Consider the following 21,277-nt stretch of genomic DNA (forward strand, 5'->3'; position numbering starts at 1 on the left):
GGGCGGCTCACAAAAATATCACTTATAATACAATAAAAATATAAAACAAGTTATTGTGAGGATAAAATGGAGAGGAAAAAGGTCTGTATAAGCCACCTTAGGTTTCTTGCAAGGAAAAAAAAGGTGGGACAAACATGTACTAATACACATTCAAAAAAAATTTATAGGAACTCTTGTTTGTAGGTTGTTCACAATGGTTTAACCTAACTGTTGCTAGCCAGCTCTCCCCCCTCCCCACGCCCTATGGTTTGGGCAGTCCTCCTCCACCTGTGGGGGGGGGAACATGCGCTCTCATCCCCCATTGGCTCCTTCCTACAAATTACGGAATATTTAGCAGTGACAGTTTAGCCGAAAGCGATCTAAGTATTAAAACTATCGAGAGGCGGGCCCAAGAGCGCATTTTTTTTAATTGGTCACGGGGATAGAGAAAAATGAAAGACTGATCGTTATTGGTTCATGAGCCCAGCAGGGATGCTAAGAATGCTGTTATTGGCTCTTTGATGCCGAAGCAGCTCGGTACAGTTTCAGGGGTGGGAATTGGCGTGTGTGGCCCTTTCGCTCGCTCACGGGCGCGCGCGCGCACGTTTGTGTCTTCTCTTGATCAGATCGCTTCACAAAACGATCCCATAGGCAATAGTCGTTAGTTCCAAAGTGACATGGTAATGCTATCTTTAAAAGTTACCTCACAGCCCCTGAGGCTAGCTTTATCAACACGCAGAAAGTCTACTTCACTCAAGTCCACCTTGCCTCAGTAACAACAGTTTTCGAAAAATACGTTGGCACAGCTCCCCTGTGAGGGCATCGCCCCCCTGCAACTACCCCGGAGTGTAACTTTTTCTTGCCAAAACCACCGCGGTCTCACAGTAACAGCACATTTCTCTCAAAGCGAGCCGATCGTGTCCCATCAACGATTCACACGGATTTTCCCTTTCAGCAGCTTCCCTGTGGCAACATGGCTCCAGACGCCACCCTGCCACAGGGCGATGAATTGCCCTGGCAGCCGTCCCACGACACGGATCCTTCTCAGCGACATCAAAATGACACAGCACAATCCCTGCCAATGTCTATTTCCTTATATTTCTCGAAATCAGAAATAGCCAGAAGCACATGCTGATCACTGGGATAATAACCTCCCATGAAGCACTTGCTCCAGCTAGAAATTGTAAAGGGGGCGTCATTTTCCTATATCTAATCTCTCATTTCTTGGCTGCAATCAGAAACATTTACATGAAGCCTACAAAGAGTCTTGTGGCACGTTAAAGACAGATACATTTATTGCTGCATAAGCTTTCCCTGGAAACAGGACACATGTCAAAGTACTTACTGGGATGTGTTTGTGTTGTTCCAGAAAAGCTTCAGTCCTGAGCTTTAGGATCATTTTAAGATTTCACATAGGGGGCAAAGATGTCAAAAGACTAGCACAAGCAACTGCATCTTTGACCTTACAACATTTACTTCCATCCATCACGTATTTATTTTGCTCCAGCTGCATAATTCCACTCTGTCTGCAGCACGCAGCCATGTAGGATGGAAAAGATGCATTTGTAGCCTCAGAAAACCTATGGGACTTCTCGGGAGCTGAGTCTCTGGATCACGCATCTGACGTGGTCAGGGCCCCAAACAGGGTACTTGTGCTGGACTGGGTTTCTCTCCTTCAGAGCATTTTCCCCATTTAGTGTCAAATTAACATGGCAGGCAAGTAAGGAAGGGGGCTCACATTTCCGCCAGGAGACTGATCTTTCCTCCCTTGCAGGTTCATGCATCATGGAAGGCAATGAGAAGCCCGACACGCCACCCGCCCCAAATATTCAGTGCTGCCCCATGGACTCCACCACAGACAACACCTGCACCCAAGACGACTGTGTGCACCCCACTGTTGTGCGCTCTCCAACCTGTGCTCGCTGTCGCAATCATGGCGTTAGGGTCCCGCTGAAAGGCCACAAGAACAGCTGCCAATTCCAGGACTGCCAGTGTGACAAATGTATCCTTATTCTGTAGGTTTAGCAGGAAAGCAGGGTGTGGACCAGGGGCTTTGTTGCGAGATGCATTGCAGGTTACACAGTGTGGGTCTCAGTAGGTGGCAGTGTTCCCCTATGAATGACTTCATCATGTGAATGCTTGAGGTCCCCCTGGGCTTTGCTAGCTGAGCAACAAGTTTATTAATAAGGAACTTTGCTTTCTTTGTTGGCCAGAACTTCCTCTCTGATTTGTGAGGGGAAATCTATACTCATAGGAAAATCAGCAGACTGAAACACCAAACATCTGAAACCCCAAACAGGAGAAAGCATTTTTTTATTGGGTGGGGAGTAGGGTGGGAAAAGGAGTGAAGACAATCTTGTGTGTGCTTGCATCTGCATGTGCTTTCTCTGTTGCTTTGGGGTTTTCAATTTAACTGGGTGGTCTTACACTATTTTGAAGCTGGTTTTAAAATTGTTTACATTTAATATGATTGTACTGCTGTGTAGGTTGTATTGCTTATATTACACTATTGCTTATGCTGAAAACTGCCTTGAAAAAGCTATGGGCTTGAAAGACAACCAAGCAGTGGATTAAAAAATCATACATAAATTCTCCCAGGCAGAGACGCCGTGTCATGGCTGCCCAGGTTGCTCTGCGCAGGCAGCAGGAGACAGAGCTGAGGAAACAGCTAGCCAATGATTTGGTGCAACCTTCAGACAGTTGCCCATCAAACCCCGTCCACTTCATCAAACCTCTGAAGGGGATAAAACCATGCCGGGGAGGGACAGGTAACTACTGCTGGAATCCTATTTAATTGAAGAGATGAGCACTGGAATGAATGAATGAAAATAATAAACATAAGTTGTATGTGTTACAGCGCATCTCACTGCTGTGGATTCACTTCAGAGCCTAAATGTGTTTAGGAGAATGGCTGTTAGCATCAATTATATGTTCCCAACTCTCCATTTAAATGGGAGTTAGGAACACCCTAATTTGGTTTGGATTGTTTTTACATTGTAAAATACAACCACATTTGTGGTTTGCATTCAACTGTGTATAAAAGAAGTTTCTCTTTAGCTTTGCAGTTGGTGCAGGAACAAGTAATACAGGCTGCCAGGCACTGGGAAACAGAAAGTGTATTTCTGATATGTGTTGTCAGCGGTTAAATAAATGGAGATTCCTGTGGTTCAAGCATGATGTTTGTAAAAACAGTTTGCGAACAATTGGAGCGAGAACAACTGGATTTGGAGCACAAAAAACAATGGGTAGAATAAGAGTGATAGATTGCTTCCCTGCCGTTTCTGTATTCCAAACTGCTTTCTCCTAAAACTGCTTTTCCTTGGAAGGGCTGGGCAGGAGCCAATTGACTTTTGTTTACTACATGCATTTAAATCTATTGCTTAACATACCGAATCATGGGATATACAGTGGTTGCTTACAGAACTGGCCTTTTCCATTCTTGGCTTTATATATACAGCCATCAAAAGATCAAGACTAGCTCTTACTCTGCCCAGCATTCAGGTTCATAGTTAGCGATAACTAGCCGACCTCTTCTTTTTTTGTCACACAGACAAGAAGGAGAATGAGGAGCCCTTGAAAGATTTAGAGGATGGACTCAGAGGTACCACAGGATTCTTACGACGACAAAGACGGAAAGCTGCCAGGAAGGTGAAGAAAGGCGGCATTATCAACGATAACCCTGGCTTCTCATCAGATGGGTTCATTTTGACTCTAATTGGGAAAGGCCATGTGGCATGTCTTTCTAAAAATGTACATGTTTAATGGATGAAATCTGCATATTTCATAGAGGAAATGCACAAAATGCACCTATGTCAAGATCATTTAATTAAACATTAAAATAGCTATTTGCATATAACTGTGCCAACACAGCATAGGAATTAACACTAGTCCTGTATTCTTAAAATGGCCGCTTCACCTTTTGGAGTCTTGACAGGTTTGGCAGACAGAGACAAGGTGGCTCGGTACCACAGCCTCTTCCTCCTGGCAAAACTAGAATCTGGGTGTAGTCTGTGATGCATTAATTTCACTCCAGCAGCCAAAGGAGAAGTGGCTGCTTCAGTGGTTGTAATCTTGAAGGGCACTCCCTCTATAATGGTATCAGCATCTTATATAATTCGAACTAAAAAAGGCAGGTCGTTTTCAAAAACGCAACACTTTCTGTTTACCAGGTGCCACTGGATGAGCTTTCTCCTGCTGCCTCTGCCTCAGGGCATGTGATTAATTTGTGTAATGGAGAACTGTGTACATCATCTCATTGGCAGCTGTGTTTGCAAGCTGCTGTTGCTTCAGGTGTATCTTGTGCATTGTTCTGTAGGAAAGTTCCTGGCTGCCGCTCCCTCATTGTTCTAAACTGACAGAGCTGCCTTGGGCCTTTGGTGGACACCAGCCAGCTCATCCCACGTGGTTCCCACCGCCACTTCCGATCCCCCCAGCATCCTTCTGCCCCTTCTTGGCCCAGGAGCGCTCCTTTCACATTTCAGCAATAGGAGGTAAGTAGTCTGCCTCTCCAGTGCAGTGCCAGGGCAGTTCAGTGGCTGCAGAAGCTGGGCTTGAAGCCTGGGCGGCTTGTAATCAAACTGCAGCCCAAGCCTGTAACATGCTGGGTGGTCTTGGCCACAAGACACCCTGCTTCTTGGCCTCCGTTTCCTGCCTGTAACCAAGCATAACAGCAACCCACTTCATGGAACACTTTTAGAACAAATGTGATAATGACTGCAATGCACTCTGCATCATTACAGGATAATGAAATTATATATAGTAATGCAATTTAAACCTGATGTGCTGACAAAGTAGACTGGCTTTGGAAAAGGAAACTCCTGGGAAAGCCAGAAACTTTGGCACTGGAACCATTTCAGAAACATACGTATGTGATTTGCCTCAGCTTAGACAGCCAAGTCTCATGAACACTATCTGCATATTTTAATTAAATATAATGGGCAGAGAAATTCTGTGGCTGCTCGACAGCAATTATATGCAATAGGATCATTTTGATTCTCAGCTACAAGGTCCAAAAATTGTCCCAACCTTGTTCTTTGAGTTGGATCCCCCCACATCTTGCAGCCCCCAGAGAAAGCAACGCACCAGCCGTTTCTCCAAGGGGCAAGGAGGGAGGTGGAGAGACCAGCACCAACGAGATGCCAGGTACCCCAGCCTCCTTCCTTCCCACCCTGAAGCGCCACACTAAGCCCAACCGCTTGGCAGGCAGCAGGCGCACAGGGCCTCCTTTGCCTCCTTGCTGCTCCCACCCCGAACAGGATGCCCATAATCCTCAGTGTTCTGGGGTTATGGGAAGCCTAACGGGACCGCACCCTAACATAACATAAACAAACACAATGGCTGCTAGGAAAGCTGTCTTGACAGATTAGCAATATCCCTTTGCTATAATAGGAACAATGGAATGTACTGTAACAGGCCTGTTCACCCATCGTGACAAGTCACCGTAAGTTATTTAACCGGTGGAGCTTTGTGACGTGTGCTGGGGACATTCTGAACATTCAGGTCGCTTGTCCTGGCGAGCAAATCCTGTCAGGGCAGATTGCTTGTATGGTTAACCAACTACCAAGAACCCCTGTGAGGTTTTAAGGTTATGGGAGAGTCATTAACCACACCAGCAAGCCATCCCGACGTGTTCGCGTGATGTGGCGAGCCACGGCTGCAGCCTGAATGTTCAAGTTGGCCGGCTTGTACTGCAACCCGCAGTGACTCACCGAAGCCGCATGGGCTGGGGTGATTATGAGAACTCGGTCCATGTGCCTAGCTAGGTCTCGACCATTTTTTGAAACCAGCTCTGGAGAAAAGGGTGCTGTGCTAGAAGTGTGGTGCCTGCGGTCCAGTTTTTTGTGCTTCAAGTGCCTTGCTTAGCTCTTATGCTCAGGTCTGACTGCAGCTGCTTGCTTCCTTCTCTTGCAGGTTGTGATGCTAATGCCACCGTGTACATGCCAGATAGTTACATGACAGCCCCTGGACCGATGTTTCACCAGACATCTGGCTCCTCCTGGTGTTTACCTGCACCAGCCGACCTGCCTAGGTACTCTGCACATCCGTGGCATTCCTGTATCGGTACTATTTAAGACTAAGCAGAAAAGCGGGCCAAGACTGGGAACTTTGAGGACATGAATGCGGATTTACAGAAGCTAATATAAAGGCATGCCTGCACGACAAACTGGGAGTTGAAATCCTTGATACCTATCATTTTATAAACTAATTAACTTTTGTCAGTTTGAGTATTCCTATAAATCACAGTTTTGTAATGGCAAAGTTTGTGTGAGAACAATGGAACCTTATCTCACGTGGAAATAAATAAATATCTGAGAGATTTAAAGAAAGACACCCCTATCAGTATCCATTAGGGTTGCCAAATCTCTAAACATTAGCTCTTATTCCAACACACACCCATTGGATATCCCCTCAAAAAGAAGGGGGGAAGAGAAAAAAACCAATTCCAGGGTATTTTTTATCTGAAATTCTGAACTAGCAGGTCTACCACCTGTCCACAAACATTTGCTTACAGAATAGAATGAAAGAGCTGCTCTTTTGCACAATATTTTCTTGTCCAAAATGTTTACACATATGCCAGTCATTATAAACATGCTGAGGAAAGCCTGTCTCCCTACTCTGTTGAAATGTCACACACAATGATCCAGAACAAGACAGGGAGCAGTCTGTAGTCCCTCTGGGTGTTAATCACAGTGGTGATGCAGTCACGGGGTACGGTGTATCCAGCATGTGGGAATGAACGTGCCTTTGGCTGTGAGCCAGCTTGGCTTGGTTATACATAAGTTCCATTGATATCAATCAGCTTCTTACACAATGTCTGCAGTATTGGAATGCATGCCGACTAATCCCAAGAAAGGGCTAATCCAGCTACATGTCAAGTTTGTTGAGAAAGAACTCTCCTTCCCCGTGCATCTCCTTTACCTGGTGAAGGTAAAGCTACCACTATAAGTGAAGTGCAGGCAAATGGAAAATGCAGCATAGGGTTTCCTATGAAATATGAGAGAGGATTAAGGGAGGCGGTGCTTTTTCCCCTTTGCCATCTTCTGTTGATAAAAGAAGTGTCCAGCCTTTCCAATGATGCAGAATTATTCATTTAGGAGAATTTGCTAGGAGCACAAAATCTAATTAGGTGTGGCAGCAACAGGATAACGGGGTAATGGAAGGGCTGTGTATACCATCACTGTCAAAGCAATGACTGCACACACATTCTTTAAGTGACGGTTCCCTGAAACTTCAGACTCTGTATATTGGACAAACAGAAGTTGCTCCATTGGAAGGTACTACCTATCTAATCGTGTATTTATAAATTTTCTGGCACCAGTATATCAACAGCTGCCTAAAACCAACATTTACTGCAAACAGCAAGTTGTGGGTGGAAATGCAAAATGAACTTGGGAGAATGACAGCTGCATAGCCCCTCTTCCCCCTCAACAGCTTGTGGTTTAGCAAGGACAGAAGGCGAGTGGGAGACAAGCTGTCAGGGAGCAACTTTATAAACAGGACTGATACGCACTCTTTATTTTCTCCTCCAGCCGCATGGCCCTGAACCCCCTGAATGGCAACATGGATGCGAGCAGACGTCCAAAGGCTCCCCCACTGGGAGGTCAGGTATTCCGATCCTTATTTAGTGCGCAAAGATAGACCAGGACAAGGAACTGTGCTGCCCTGCGCTGGCTGCTGCTTCAAGGGACAGAAAGCAGAGTTGACCGATGGTGCAGGAAGGTAGTGAAGCCGAGAGCTGAGCGTATGCAGTCTGCCTCCGGGAGCACACATGTGTGCATGCGTGTGCGAGGGCATGCATTGTGTGTGTGTATGGAAAATGCGGATACAAAGCAGGTGCAGGAGGCTTGTGGCACTCCAGGCGTTTTGGCCTATAGCTCCCATAATCCTTCACCATTGGCTATGCTGCCTAGAACTGAGGGTAGTTGTAGGTCAAAACATCTGCAGGACCACAAGATGCTCACTCCTGCATGAAAGCAAAGAGTTTTCCTTCGTTCAGACAATTGGCCCAATGGCTTCTCTTCGCCCTGTATTTCATTCTGTATACTTGGAAAGCTGCCTCCATTGTGCCTCCATCTCAAGCCAGAAACCTCTGTTAAAAAGATCTGATGTAAGTACCAAGCCAACCGGAGGCGACACTGAACCTGCGGCCTTCAATACAGTCCTGCAGTCCTAAATGCCTTTCTGAAGTGTCCACCATTGCTCTCGTATGATGGTGGAGCAGGGGCACAGGACTCAGTTGCTTCGATTCTGTTTCCCTAATGCGGCGAAAGGAACAAGCAGAATCTGGTCATGATGTATTCGCTACCCCTGTGGATATCTGCTTGTTAGTCACGCGGTTAACCATCTCTCCCCCGCTCTCTTTCAGCCACCCTCCTCTGCTCACGTTTCAGTCTGGCCCACCAGGGGACTTATCTTCTCACCGCTCTCTGAACAACAGCTCCAGAAAGAGGCTGCCGAAGCCCTGATGGTGCTGAGAAATGCCCCTCAGGCAGCTCCCATTCTTGCCGCATCAGGTCTTCTGCCCCCCACCTGCTCTGCTCAGGGTCTGATGGCCTCGCCGGCTTTTCCCCACTCCTCCGAGACGGTGCACAGCCCCTTCCAGCAGCACCCCCCATGCCTCCTGCCACCATGCGGCATGCCTGCTGTCAAGGCCTCCGTGGACATGGCTTTGAAAGGAAGCCACGTGCCTCCAGAACCACTCAGTGCCCCCGAAGAACAGGCTCCGGGGCCCCTCTTCCTTCCTCTACTGCATGGCGGCACTCTTCCCCAGCAGTACAAAAATTTCCGCCTCTTCTCAGTCGCCCCCTCCCAGGGCCCTCAGGTAGCCACTTCCCTAATGGTCTCCAGCATCCAAGCGGTCAGGCCCAGCTTTGGAGGGGCCCCCAGTGCCAGCCATCACCATTCTGTCCCAAGCCTGGCAGCCTATCACACCTCTTCAGGCCCCGCGTCCAAGAGCTTCTGCGTGCCACCAGCCATAGATGCTGGCTGGATCTCGCAAACCAGCGTTGAAATCCTCGCTCCACCCGGCTGCTCGCACGGCAGCTCTCAACTGCTGCCCCTCTGTGTCCCTCCAATGGATGTCTCTCTCACAGTGCCCCTGCCAGCCGGCATCCCATGCACCCCAGTTGGGATGGAATGGCACATGCTCCCCAGACTGTCACTGCTCAGCCCCACCCCCTGCATTATAGCTCAGCAAGCTTCCCCAGGCCCAGTGTTCCTCCCAGGGCAGAAGTCTCAGCAGTGCCAGCGGCAGCAGAGAGAAGAAGGAAGAAGTTCCGGCAAAGTGCAGGAAGGAGAAGAGCGCGGGAGCAGCCCCAGCCTGCCTGCGAACAAGGATGCAAGAGGTAGACCAGGGACACTCTGCAGCCGCTCCAGGCAATGAAACGTTTTTAAAAACTGTCCCCAAGGCAAACATGGAAAGGATCGAAAGCATCCCTATACTCAGAAGCTAACCCCACAGGCTTTTCCAGAAATGGAATACAGAGAAATTGATTTCTCTCCCTCCCTCCCTCCCATGGCAAGGACCTTTTTGGTAGTAGCACCTTTGTGAACAATCGTCGGGTCTTTTAAGGGCCAGGTGAAGATCCAGGCATTTTAAATAACATATATCTGGGCCTATCATCTTAAAATCTGTATTCAAATTATTGTTTAATCTTAATAGTTTGTACTGTTATATATGGTTTTGTGAGTGGCCTGGAGAATTTATGAAATGGCTAAATGTGTATACCTAAACCAGTTAAAATAACCAATGAAACTGATTTGGCTGAAGGACCAGATTAACTACAAAAATATTTTACACAACATATAATTGATATGGAATTGGTAGGCACAAGACATTAGAATTATTACATGGATCCATAGGTTGTACATGGATCAACCTATCAGTGAGGAAAATGATAATGTCAGTTATCCTTTCAAAGTTGTGATGATTATAGAAACCAAGTATGCAGATATATGCATTTGAACACAGCTGTCTTGGCAAAAAGAGAAAATTCTGAGCAAGTCCCCTGATATTACAGCACTACTATCAGCAGTATTTGTATGCATAAGGATTTGCAAAAAACATCAACCGCATGTAGAAGCAAGCATGGCATCAGGAATGTGGGATGTTTTTCCTCTTTTTTAGAGTTTGACATAGTTGTTTTTAAAAGAGTTAGAAACATTTATGTATAAGGATATTCCTTCCTAGTAACAGCAACAGACATTTAGTAATTTCTTTTAAAATATGCAAACTAGGTTGAGTGGATTCTCCTTTATTGGGAAATCTGATTTCATTGCAAAAGAAAACTAAGTTCTCTTTTCCTAAACTGAGAATCCCCTGCAAGAGAATAGGCCTCATTATCTATAACTACCAAGTTGCATGATTCATACCATAAGTGAGCCAGCGGCTCTGGGTATCTCACATAGTATCTCTGGAATCTGTTTATTACACACACTCACCCCTCCATGAGGATGTCATGCACTGAGCTTCTTATAGGACAGACTACAATCTTCAAATCACCTCTTTCAGATTAGTTGCACTGAAGTCAATTTGAAGATCATGGGATTTGAGGATCATGGGCACAGTGATGTCTAGGATAGAAAGACAAGATTTGAGTGTCTGGAAGAAATAATCCAGAAGGGATTGCTATTCAGAAGCAATTCATACAGAACCCCTGCAATGTGTCAGGCTAGTGTTTGCGAAGTCCGTAGCAACCTGGGTTCACTCCAGATCAGGCAGAAGGCAATGCCGTTCTAATCATGCTTCCTTCTGGCTGACCTGGCAAACCCGGGTCAGCAGCGTGGCATTTCCAAACAGCAAGCTGACACTCTGCTGGAAACCTGTCTGAACGGCTGTCATTAATCAGAGTGTCATATGGGTACAAAGGTGAAAGGGGTCAGGGAGGGAACGGTGGGATGTGTTGGCAATTTAACCCAGTCTCTCTGCTCCGTTTAGGTTCCGCTGAATCCGGGCCGGACGTCCTCGCATCCCAGCAATCCTGCAGCCACTCTGCTCAACAAGCCTCCCCCAGCCAGCATCAGCCAAACTGCCTCCACCAGGCTAACACCTCCCCCTCTGTTTCTCTAAGCATTGGACAGATGGGCTGTATCTCCCTCCCCGGCCAGGCTTCTGATAATGGGAGGTAAAGGGCAGGCATGACCCTGCATCCACTTGCAGATACAGAATATTTTGAGAAAGCTGTTGTGGGGGGGGGGGGGGGGGGGGGGGGCTGTTGGGCAAGATCCTTTCTCCAAGCCAGTCATTTTTTAATGAGTGCAGTGGCCCATGGCCAGGGGCACCAGCCTTTGCATTTATGGCATTCTGATCCACAACTGAGTGATGGCAACAGCTGGTGGATTTATCACGGCAACACAATGCCAGGATCCCTTAACACATCCGATTCATTTTTAACTACCAAGCAGAGTTTGTGAAACAGATTTGAACAAATGTTAATTTTAAATAGAATGAAGTTGGGCTTTTTTTTAAAGCAAATACCTTAAGTAGTTTGCTTTTTCTTTCAGAAATGGGTTGCTGTAATAACCGTTTACCATTTTTAAATAAATCACATTGCATTGATTAATGGACAAGAGATGTTTTTTGAGGCACATGAAAAATTTGATCCATTTACAAGGAGGCCTTTGTTATTGATTTCATGACTCAAGGAAAGATATATGTGTTATATTCTGTACAGCACTGTTTGCTGCCAATAAAATGTTGAGAAGAACAGCAGGTAGTTCATACTAGTTTTTATCCCAAGGCTGTAGTTTTGAAAGATACTTATGTGCTCTTATTTCAGGGAGCATTCAATCAAATCCATTTAGATTCTGGACCCAAATGTTCAATTTCTGCACTCAGGGTATATTAATTAGGTTGCACTTGTAGCTTTTTGCTGAGTCTAGAAATGAAGACAGTATAATTTTGAAATGTGGGGAGGGGGGCATGAGATATATTATAATCAGGTGCCTTTGAAGGTATACAAGAGGAAGCCTTGAAATGAAGCCACAAAAACCACAGACAATCTCTGCCTTGCATGCTAAATTCTTCTACAAACATTTCTACTTATTTTCAAAACTTCACCACAACAAGAGCTATGAACATTTTTAACTGAAAGAATAACAGAAATCCAAGTGCTGTGACATGTACCGGATCCCATATGGACCCCCGAACAGGCAAGGTCACAGAAAGCCATCTTTTAAACTTTTACTGTCCAGTAGACTTCAAAAAATCCAGATGCAGTTGGCTCAGCAGCTAAAGAAAATGAAGTTTATTCTGCAACACTGAATCATAATATGATCTCCCCCAGAATGGGAATTTTTCCAGTCTACTGTTTAACACAAGAGGGGAGAAGGATGCAAGCAAGAGAAAGTGAGACTTGTTGCTGCTGCATAGTCCTTCTAGAAAAGACTCTCATTCTTAGTAGTCCACAACCAACAGATCCCACATCATAATGTACAGGCATCTGGCAAAGCACATGTTCCTGGAACACATCAGCTGGAATACCCACTGCAATCTGCAGAGCACATCAGTCATTCAGTCCAAATTGTGAGGGTAGCCAACCCCTTGGCAAAGCTGCTGGGCAGATTTTTTACATGACAACACTATCCAATAATAGTCAACAGCTTGCACACTTCATCATCCAAGCCACTCAAGTGCAGCATGTATCTGCTTGAAATAAATATTAAGACGACAGGAAGGCTGAGCAAATCAGGCCTTAGCTGGGGATGTCCATGGAAGGATTGATTGTTATTGCTAATGGGATTGTAATGGATCCTAATGAGAGGAGGAGGATAATAGAAGCTGAAGAGGGCTTAATAGTACCATTTCCCAGTGGGCAGATGGAGATTGTCTTGGGACAAAGGCAAAAAGGTTAGATCTTTAGCAGAGCAGCAGCAGCATCACCCAGAAAGAAGTCTGTGTCACAAGAAGTAAGTTAGGAGACAATATTCTTTGTTCTCTTTCTCCCCTTTGTTTGGTGAGTCCTGAAAAGAATACCTTTTTTTCCCCTTTTGAAGCCCAGAGAAGAGGCTTGAAGCAGAAAAACAAGCAATGAACAGAAAAATATTAAGACAATTATAAATTTAAAAAAACCAAAGAAAATATGAATATCACAGTAAACAAAACAAAGTCCTAACCAGCAACTTCAAACACAACCTAGAACTGGTTGAATTAGGTAAGGCAGGAAAAGCAAGAACCCTTCTGATGTGTAATCAGTGCAAGGAATTGAATTATATTATTACGTGCAATCTAGAGAGAATATAACCCCACACTCAGTACTAGAGGCTTGGTGAGAAAAAAGCATCAGCCAATTTAATTTGGGAAGACTTCTTCTTAATCAAAAGCTTGGTTGACCCACAAACAAAGGAATTGAACTGACCTTTTGACTTCTCCCTGTAAGAATGTAAAGAAGAAATTGGTGCAGAGCAGAGATGGCCCCAGTCCCTTAAAGTTAAGGACTGGTTCACAAAACAAAAGCAAAAACATTTACCTTCTGCACAGAGTTATATATTTGGGTACACAATGTTAGTATCTTTTAGTAAAATCCCAGGATCTACTAAAAAGAGCCAGGTGCAAAATGATGACTGCAGAAGATTGAGATATATTTAAAGAGCCAGATGCCCCTGAACACATGTCTAGCCCAGGAGTCTAAAGCCACAGTAATATCCACTCCTGGACTTTTCCATGCATCTTCTCTTGAACTTAATTTAGTGGGGGTGGGGGGATTTGTTGCTGCTAAAAACCTGGAGTAGGAAACCTATGCCATTCCCTACAAATTACCCAGAGATCTACCAGGTGATCCCAGTCTTCCTTCCAACCAACCTGGCTTACACCAAAACCATTCGTGTTCATCAAAAATAATCAAAAAGCAGAGTTAGGATTACAGAGATGGCTGTGATGATGCAGCTTCTTCACATAAATGGCTTCCAGATGACCGCATAACCAAAATATTCCAGTCCATACCAATTTTACTTTTGAATGTCAGATACAAGCGCAGCAAAACTATGCCTCATGTGTGAGAACATCCTCAGGGCTTGCTTGCCTGACGAACTGAACTCTGAAAGGGTCAACCTTGGATGAAATGATGAGGAGGTGTAGCTGAGAATTACCTGCTATCATCTCTTGCTCCCCACTCCCATTTCAGAAAGCTTGGAATTCCCGAGCATCATGGGGAAAACTAGGACGATCTACCTCCCCCGCAGCATGCTTCCACCCACAGTGGTTTCGTGGGAAAATGGAGCCCCTCTGTGGCTAACTGAGAAAATACAATGGCTTGCCCTCCTCAGTTCACATTTGGAGATAATTTGCACACGGAATAGTTCTTCACCCACAGATGTGGCTATCCTAATGCGAGTTCACCACTTCTTGAGTGAGCTAGGCCTTAGAATGTACGTGGGGAAATTTCCCCTCGAGTCAAATACATCAGCTTTATATTGTGCCTTTCCAAGAATTTAAAAATCCCTTGGCTTTGCAGTTCCAGTCAAACAAAACGGGGGGATTTATCAGTCCTCACCTATGCTGTGCGTTGTTCGCATTCACGCTGTGCATCACAGACAGTGCCCGGCTGCCCTACCCTTTTACCCTCTGTCCTCCTCCCAGTTCTCTTCTTCTTGTTCCTTTCCTCCAAGAGGTTAGGCGCCATGATGGCTAAACAGTCTTTAAAGATGGTCCAATGATATCGCATTGCCCCAAACCCATTCCTTGAGGTTTGTCAGTCAAAAATGCTTCTTCTTCCTGCATTTGCAACTGTCTGTTTTTCATAGTTCTAGTTTTCCTATTCTAGTTGTCTGTTGTGTTTCATAAATTCTTGATTGTTATACATTCTTTTTAATACTTCTTTGCTGATCCCCTTCAGTCCATGAAAGTTGCAATGTACTGCAATAAACTTACATTACAAATGCTTCTTTTTTCGATTACCTTTTGCATTTTAAAAGCCAAGCTGGAGGTTGGCTGTATACCCAGCAGCCCGGCTGCTGCATACTTGGCAACAGGACCACAAATGCCTCCAAAGAGCACAACAGATGAGGGCATCCTGTTGTTCCTGAGACTTTACGTGCGGCTTTTGTTCCAGGGTGTTGCGAGTTGACTGTTAGGACTGCTCCGCACGAGAAGTGTATTGCGAGCTCGTCATCCCCCCCCCCACCCCGCTGTTTCCCGGTGCACAACCTCCTCCTCCTCCTCCTCCTCCTCCTCCCAGGGCCTCTTCCAAGTGTCCCAGCCATTTTCACAGCTCTTTTCCGGTCCTCCGGGGCGCCCTCGACGGCGCCGTTTTCCGTCGCAGAAGCCCCGCCATCCCGCACGGCGCCACCCTGTGTTGCTTCACGGAGCTTACAGAAAGGCGGAGCAGAAACCCCCGAGGGGAGCAACTCGCGTCAATCCTCCCACGAAGAAAATGGCAGCGGCAGCAGCAGCAGCTTCCGCAGTGCACCGAGTTAAATGCTTCATGCAGAGAAGGCGTTGTAATGGTCACTGGCTAATGATTGTCATGGGGTCATTTTTTGCATTCATCGTACATTTATTGGTTTTATTTGGGGGTGGGGTGCGCGCGCATATACAGAGCTGTATATTAAGCAACAGAAACGTTGCATATATAAATGAAGACACTTATCCCAGGTAAGCATAGGAGTGTAGTGCAAAGCAAGTTTCCTTGGCCAGCGGCTGCACTGAGGGGAAACAGCCACCTGGCGACCCGCCGAGGGGAACACAGAGTACAGCCAAACAGAGGGAGGTGCGGAAGGGAGGGGGGACTATAGCACAGCAGGAAGGGGGAAGATGAATGGAATAACGGCATCCGGACAGCGTAGTCGGTACCATTTTCTTCAGGATAGAGGGGCAGGCAAACAACTTCCCCCCATCTGCCCTCCCAGATGGTTCCACCCAGGCCGCAGCAGCAGCCGCCGCCGCCGCTTCCAGAGCGGACCTGAGGCCGTGCAGTCGGCGGCCAGAGGCGTTGCTCCCGCTGTGGCAGATTCGGACGAGCAAGTGGCTTCTCGTTGCCCTGCCCCGTGAGTATGCGTTCCCCCTTCCTCGAATGCCACTGGCTGCGTAAGCATGCGGAGGACACGGTTCAGATGAATCATTCCGCATGGGAGGAGATGGAACTCGGCTGCCTTCCTTCCCCTGGGAATCCGCTGCGGGGGGACCAAGCCTCGATCCATTTCGTGAAACCTTGAGATGGGGCCCCTGCGCCCTGCTTTTCCTTTCCCCATCGAGCTTCTCGGTCCTGCCCACTCCGTGTTGGAACCGTTGGGGAGGGTCCCATTCTGTCCGTAGAAGGGAAGAGTGGGAAGGACCATTCTTCCAGAAAGGGGTAACGACAGAGAAAGTCGTCTGTGCTGCCTGTAGAAATTAATCCCTGCCTGTCAGCCCGAACCTCCCACCGCACAGACAAAGGCGGCCTTTATGTCACGCCCTGTACCAGCCAGCGCCTGCTTTAAAACGGAGGCGCCTCAAACAGGACACGGGGGAGTGACCGGGAAAATCCTCCCCTCTCTCTTCGGAATGGTGCCGCCGGTTCTTTGTCTGGCTGGGGTGAAAGGGCGAAACCACTCGCCCTCGACGGGGGGGAGGGAGGCGGGGAAGGAAGGCAGGCGTAAGCAGGTCGGCTCGCTCGCTCGCTCGCTCGCTCGCCTGCCTGCCTGGCATTTCTGCTCTCGGGCTGCTCCTCGGCGCCGGGCGCGCAGCCTCGCCTCGCCTCGCCCCGGGCCGAGGGAAGCGCGGCGGGTGGGGCAGCCCCGCGGGGATCTCACGCCTGCCGCGCGTTTGGTCTCCGCAGGCGCCGCCAGGGACCATGAGCGACGGCGACAAGAACCCAGCCAGCACGCCCAGCCCGGTCGCCGACGTGCAGGGGGACGGGCGATGGATGTCTCTGGTGAGCGGCGGCTGAGCCACGCAGCGCGGCTCGCTCTGAGCCCGGGGACCAGGCAGGGAGATCACGCTTTCCCGTTTTTATTCGATGTTCCTTCGTACTGTTATCCCATTGCACTTACATCTCACCTTTCCACTCTCCTAAGAGCCCCGGGCAGCTCACACGGTCCTCCTCCACTCCATTTTGGTCCTCACAACAACCCTGTGAGGTAGGCTAGGCTCGGTCACGCAGGAAGTTCATGGCTGCGTGAGGATTATAACCTGCATCTCCCGAGCCCCCGGCTCCAGGGCTCAAACATCACAGCACACCCACCACCTCAGTCCTGCGATACGCATTTAACCTTCCACACAGGACCAGTCTTTCATTTTGTACCTGTTGCTACAAAACAGAGAATGCAGCATCCACCTTGGGACAGGTGTGCTTCACTTCCTTCCCAGCAATTCAGGAAAAGTAAAACAGGCCAAATAAAAGTGCATTTTTTCTCGCTCAAACCCTCCACCTTCTCCTTTTCTAGTCCGAGAAAACAGGGCATTTAAAAAGGAACCTCTGTCTGGGATATTCCCATTCCTTCCCCCTAAGATTTATATGTAAGCCTTTTGAGCTTTCTCACATTTTTGGACAAGAACGGATGATAAAATGCCGTTTCCCACCTCCAGCTAGGCAAGTACGTATATGTAATTGCATGCAGGCGTGGTAGCAATGTCGTATTGATTCATTTGGGATTAAGGCTCCGATTCTGTGCAGCATTGGGCACATTTTAAATCCACAAATGGCAGTGGCTCCAGGCACGCCCAACCACTTCGCCTTGGCATTCTAGGCTGCTTCTCCTGCCTCCTCCACCCCTCAGTAGATAATACTGCCTTTTCCTATTTCTCCATACCCTCGCTCCCCATGAATCAGCACCACCGCTTTATTGCTGATAGCAAAGACAAAGAACCAGAGGTTGTCTTCATTGGTGACTCGCTGGTGCAGCTCCTTCATCAGTTTGAGGTAAAGCGTCTCCAAAAGGAACTTCTGGGAAGCATATGGGGAAGAGGAGGCTCTTTTGGAATTTGAGCGGTTGCTTTTCTGTCCCCAGATTTGGAGGGAGCTCTTCTCCCCTCTGCATGCACTCAACTTCGGCATCGGAGGCGATGCCACCCAGCACGTGCTCTGGCGCCTGCAGAACGGCGAGTTACAGCACATCCGACCAAAGGTAATGGGGAAGGGGCATTGGAACTGATCTTTACACCAACTCATGCCGTTGATCCATCATGCCCAGTATAGTCTAATTCCACACTTGCAGAAGTGTCAGATTACACACAGCTCAGTGTTGTGATGCAGAATACCAAAACGGCCCCGGCCTGCACAGCCCAAACACCCAGTCTGCTCCTGAGATCGGGCCTTCCTAAGGTTTTGCTAGTCGTAAGAGCTAGAAACTTGCAACAGAAACAAGAATATGACCATCTTAGCAGCTGGTTGTGCAACAGCAGGTCCTTCCCTTGCACAACACAGCTGAAAAAGCAGAACCGTTTAGAGCCCCTATTCTGGCAGTGGAACATGGGGGGCAGCTGCTGGTGGGGAATCTTGAAAGCATTCCCGGATATATTAGATGTTCTGGCAACAAGGTGTTGTCTCCTTTAGCCCAGGATAGCTGCTTCACTCCTGCATGAGAAACAGGCTGTTTTCTCTCTCTCACCTGTAGATTGTGGTGGTCTGGGCAGGCACCAACAACCACGGTCACACAGCCGAGCAGGTGGTTGGGGGCCTAGAAGCTATTGTGCGTGTCATCAATCAGCAGCAACCACAGGCCCGGGTGGTTGTGTTGGTAAGTCTGACCCCGTCGGAAAGGCCGGGGCAAGAGGAACGCAGGCCAGACACACACGGCCATCCCCATGGTGGCTTAACAGGCTGATCTCCTCTCTCCCCTATATAGGGCCTGCTGCCACGGGGCAAGAACCCGAACCCCCTAAGGGAGAAGAATCGCAAAGTGAACGAGCTGCTGGAGGCCAAGGTGCCGCTCTTGCCCAATGCCTCCTTTCTGGACGCAGATCCGGGCTTTGTGCATTCCGATGGGACCATCAGTCACCACGACATGTACGACTACCTCCACCTGACCCGGAACGGGTACGCGAGGCTCTGCCCCGGGCTGCACCGCCTGTTGCTGTGCCTGCTCGGAGAATGCCACGCGCAGGCTCCTTGACCGGGAAGGCGGCTCGTGCCCAAGAGGAGCCCGCACTCTGGCTGGCGAACTGCTGGGGGGCCCTGCTTGGCAGCCCGGATGTTGCCATCTCCAGTCTTTGGCTAGGGAGGCAGTAGATGCAGCCCCCCCCAGCTGTGTGTTGCCTTTGTCGGTTCAGTCTTCAGCATTAAATACTGGCTTTTCCATCCCTTTTACATGGGTGTTAGTTCTTTAGACTGTGAAGTGGTTGTGGGGAATTGGGCCAGGTTGGATGGGGTCAAAAAGCAACCCTGGATAAGAAGCATGTTGACCTATTTATGCAAAAACAAGCTACTGGGCACGGGGCAAGTTGATGGGGACTTGTCTAAGATTACTTAATAAACTTGATGCATACATTTCTAAGCGCAAGACTGGATATTTCTTTCTCTATAACCAAATGTCCTGAGATAAGGATAGGAGGCCGGTTTGGGATTGGTGGCTTACAGAGAAGGAGCAAGTTTTAATTCATTAACACAAGCTGTAGTGATGGAAAACATTAAATCAGTAACCCAAGCAAGGATTAGTAGCTCTCGAAAACTATTAGTATAACAGTACTTCATGAAGTTGCCATGTTCAAAGACTGTAGTTTTGCATCTGCAAAGGATGCAATGCAAGGTTCTGGAAAGTAGCAGATACCATTAGCAGCACGGGGTGGTGTGCGGACTTGATTCTGCAAGCTAGTTCTTCCGGGACCTTGTGCCCCTTGCCATCAACTCTGGTAGCCGCTCCTTTTGCACCCAGTAGTTAAATCATTCTGAAATTGATGGGCCAAAGGGTTTTTCTCCAAACTAACTGGTGGAGTTTGTAGAAGAATGATGTTACATGCTGTCAAGTCATCTCCAGTTTATGACGACCCCCAGACAGTCCTGTCCTTCATAGCTCTGCTCAGCTCTTCTAAACTCAGGCTGTGGCTTCCTTTATGGAACTGATCCATCCCATAGTTGGCCTCCCTCCTCTTCTGCATTCAGCATTCCCTAGCATGGTGTCTTTTCCAGTGAGTTTTGCCATCTCATTATGTATCCAAAGTAAAACAGTCTCAGTTGTTATTTTTGCTTCCAGGGCAAGTTCTGGCTTGATTTGATCTAGAAGAACCCACTTGTTCATCTTTCTGTTCATCCAGAGTATTTGCAAAACACTCCACTAACATGTTTTAAATTCATCAATTTTCTACCTGTCAAGTTTTCTTCACTGTCCAGCTTCTACACCCATGCGTTGTGATTGGGAATACAATAATGAAGATGATCTTGGCCTTGGTCCTCAGACTTCCGTGCACATAAGGAACTTCCCAGTTGCTTCATTGCTGCCTTTCCAAGCTTCAGTCTTTGAATTTCTCGGTTGCAGTTGCTGTTTGCATTGATGACTGAGCCAAGCATGCAACGTCTTTCACAATTTGTTTCTTCAGTGTCAACATTAAAGTTGTACAATTCTTCAAACGTGATTGTTCTCTTGGTGTTCAGCTGCCATTCTGCTTTTGCACTTCCTTCTTTCATCAGGAATCGTTTCCATTCATTATTGCTTTCTGCCAGTAATACAGTATTATCTGCATAGCTTAAATTATGAATGTATCTCCTACCAGTTTTCTCTCTTCCTTCCTGTTACCTAATCCAGCTTTTCCTTGTGGGCACAGAATGAACATATAGGTAGATCTCACATCCCTGTTTGATGCTTTTGCTGACAGGAAAGCATTCTGTTTCTCCATATTCTGTCCGAACAGACGCTGCTCCACAATACACCTTACACATCAGGACAATCATTTCAGAACCATCCATAGCTTCTCATAATCCAAAGTTTTTGCTGTAATCTGTAGAGCATGGACTGAACTTTCTCTGAAATTCTTTGCTGTACTGTAGGAGCCAATTTATATTTTGCAATATGATCTTAAATGCCTCTTCCTTTTTGGAATCCAGCTTGAACATTGGGACATCTTTTGCTCCAAACGGGGTCACCTCCTTTGTTGTAACACCTGGGAAATCGGTGCAATGGTTCTGCAGTTGCTGCGTTGTTTTGCATCTCCTTTGTTATCACAACTGGAACAGATTCTTGTTTCCATGAAGCAATCCAAAATGAATCAGGAGAATGTATGCACAGTTGTGATAATGGGACAAGTCAGAAGTTACAGCCGCCTCCTCCCACAAGACTTAACATTTGTTCCTCATACAGAAGAGCTTGTTCTTTATCATCATGGAGAAAAATATGAAAACACATTCTATCTCTTAAATGCTTATAAACCCAAACAGATTTTAAAGGTGCTTCT

At 47.3% G+C, this 21,277-nt stretch overlaps 1 protein-coding gene across 1 annotated transcript; it reads left to right on the forward strand.

Annotated features, from left to right (window-relative positions):
- Positions 1-15,727: 15,727 nt before the first annotated feature.
- On the forward strand, positions 15,728-19,386 carry PAFAH1B3 (platelet activating factor acetylhydrolase 1b catalytic subunit 3). The gene is made up of 6 exons (XM_044434860.1): positions 15,728-15,960; positions 16,731-16,826; positions 17,724-17,813; positions 17,902-18,018; positions 18,508-18,630; positions 18,739-19,386. Exons 2-6 carry the CDS (start codon positions 16,746-16,748, stop codon positions 19,003-19,005), a joined length of 678 nt encoding a protein of 225 aa, XP_044290795.1. The 5' UTR covers positions 15,728-15,960; positions 16,731-16,745; the 3' UTR covers positions 19,006-19,386.
- The last annotated feature ends 1,891 nt before the right edge of the window (positions 19,387-21,277 follow it).

The sequence above is a fragment of the Varanus komodoensis genome, unplaced genomic scaffold (assembly GCF_004798865.1).
Source record: "Varanus komodoensis strain SLA01 unplaced genomic scaffold, ASM479886v1 scaffold29_1, whole genome shotgun sequence".
NCBI classification, from domain to species: domain Eukaryota; kingdom Metazoa; phylum Chordata; class Lepidosauria; order Squamata; family Varanidae; genus Varanus; species Varanus komodoensis.

What these genes read in the sequence shown, in the direction of transcription:
- PAFAH1B3 (XM_044434860.1), top strand. Translation starts at nt 16,746, where the DNA reads ATGAGCGACGGCGACAAGAACCCAGCCAGCACGCCCAGCCCGGTCGCC. An exon ending in AGCTCCTTCATCAGTTTGAG is followed by an intron (nt 17,814 to 17,901) that starts GTAAAGCGTCTC and finishes TTCTGTCCCCAG; the next exon opens with ATTTGGAGGGAGCTCTTCTC. An exon ending in AGGCCCGGGTGGTTGTGTTG is followed by an intron (nt 18,631 to 18,738) that starts GTAAGTCTGACC and finishes TCCCCTATATAG; the next exon opens with GGCCTGCTGCCACGGGGCAA.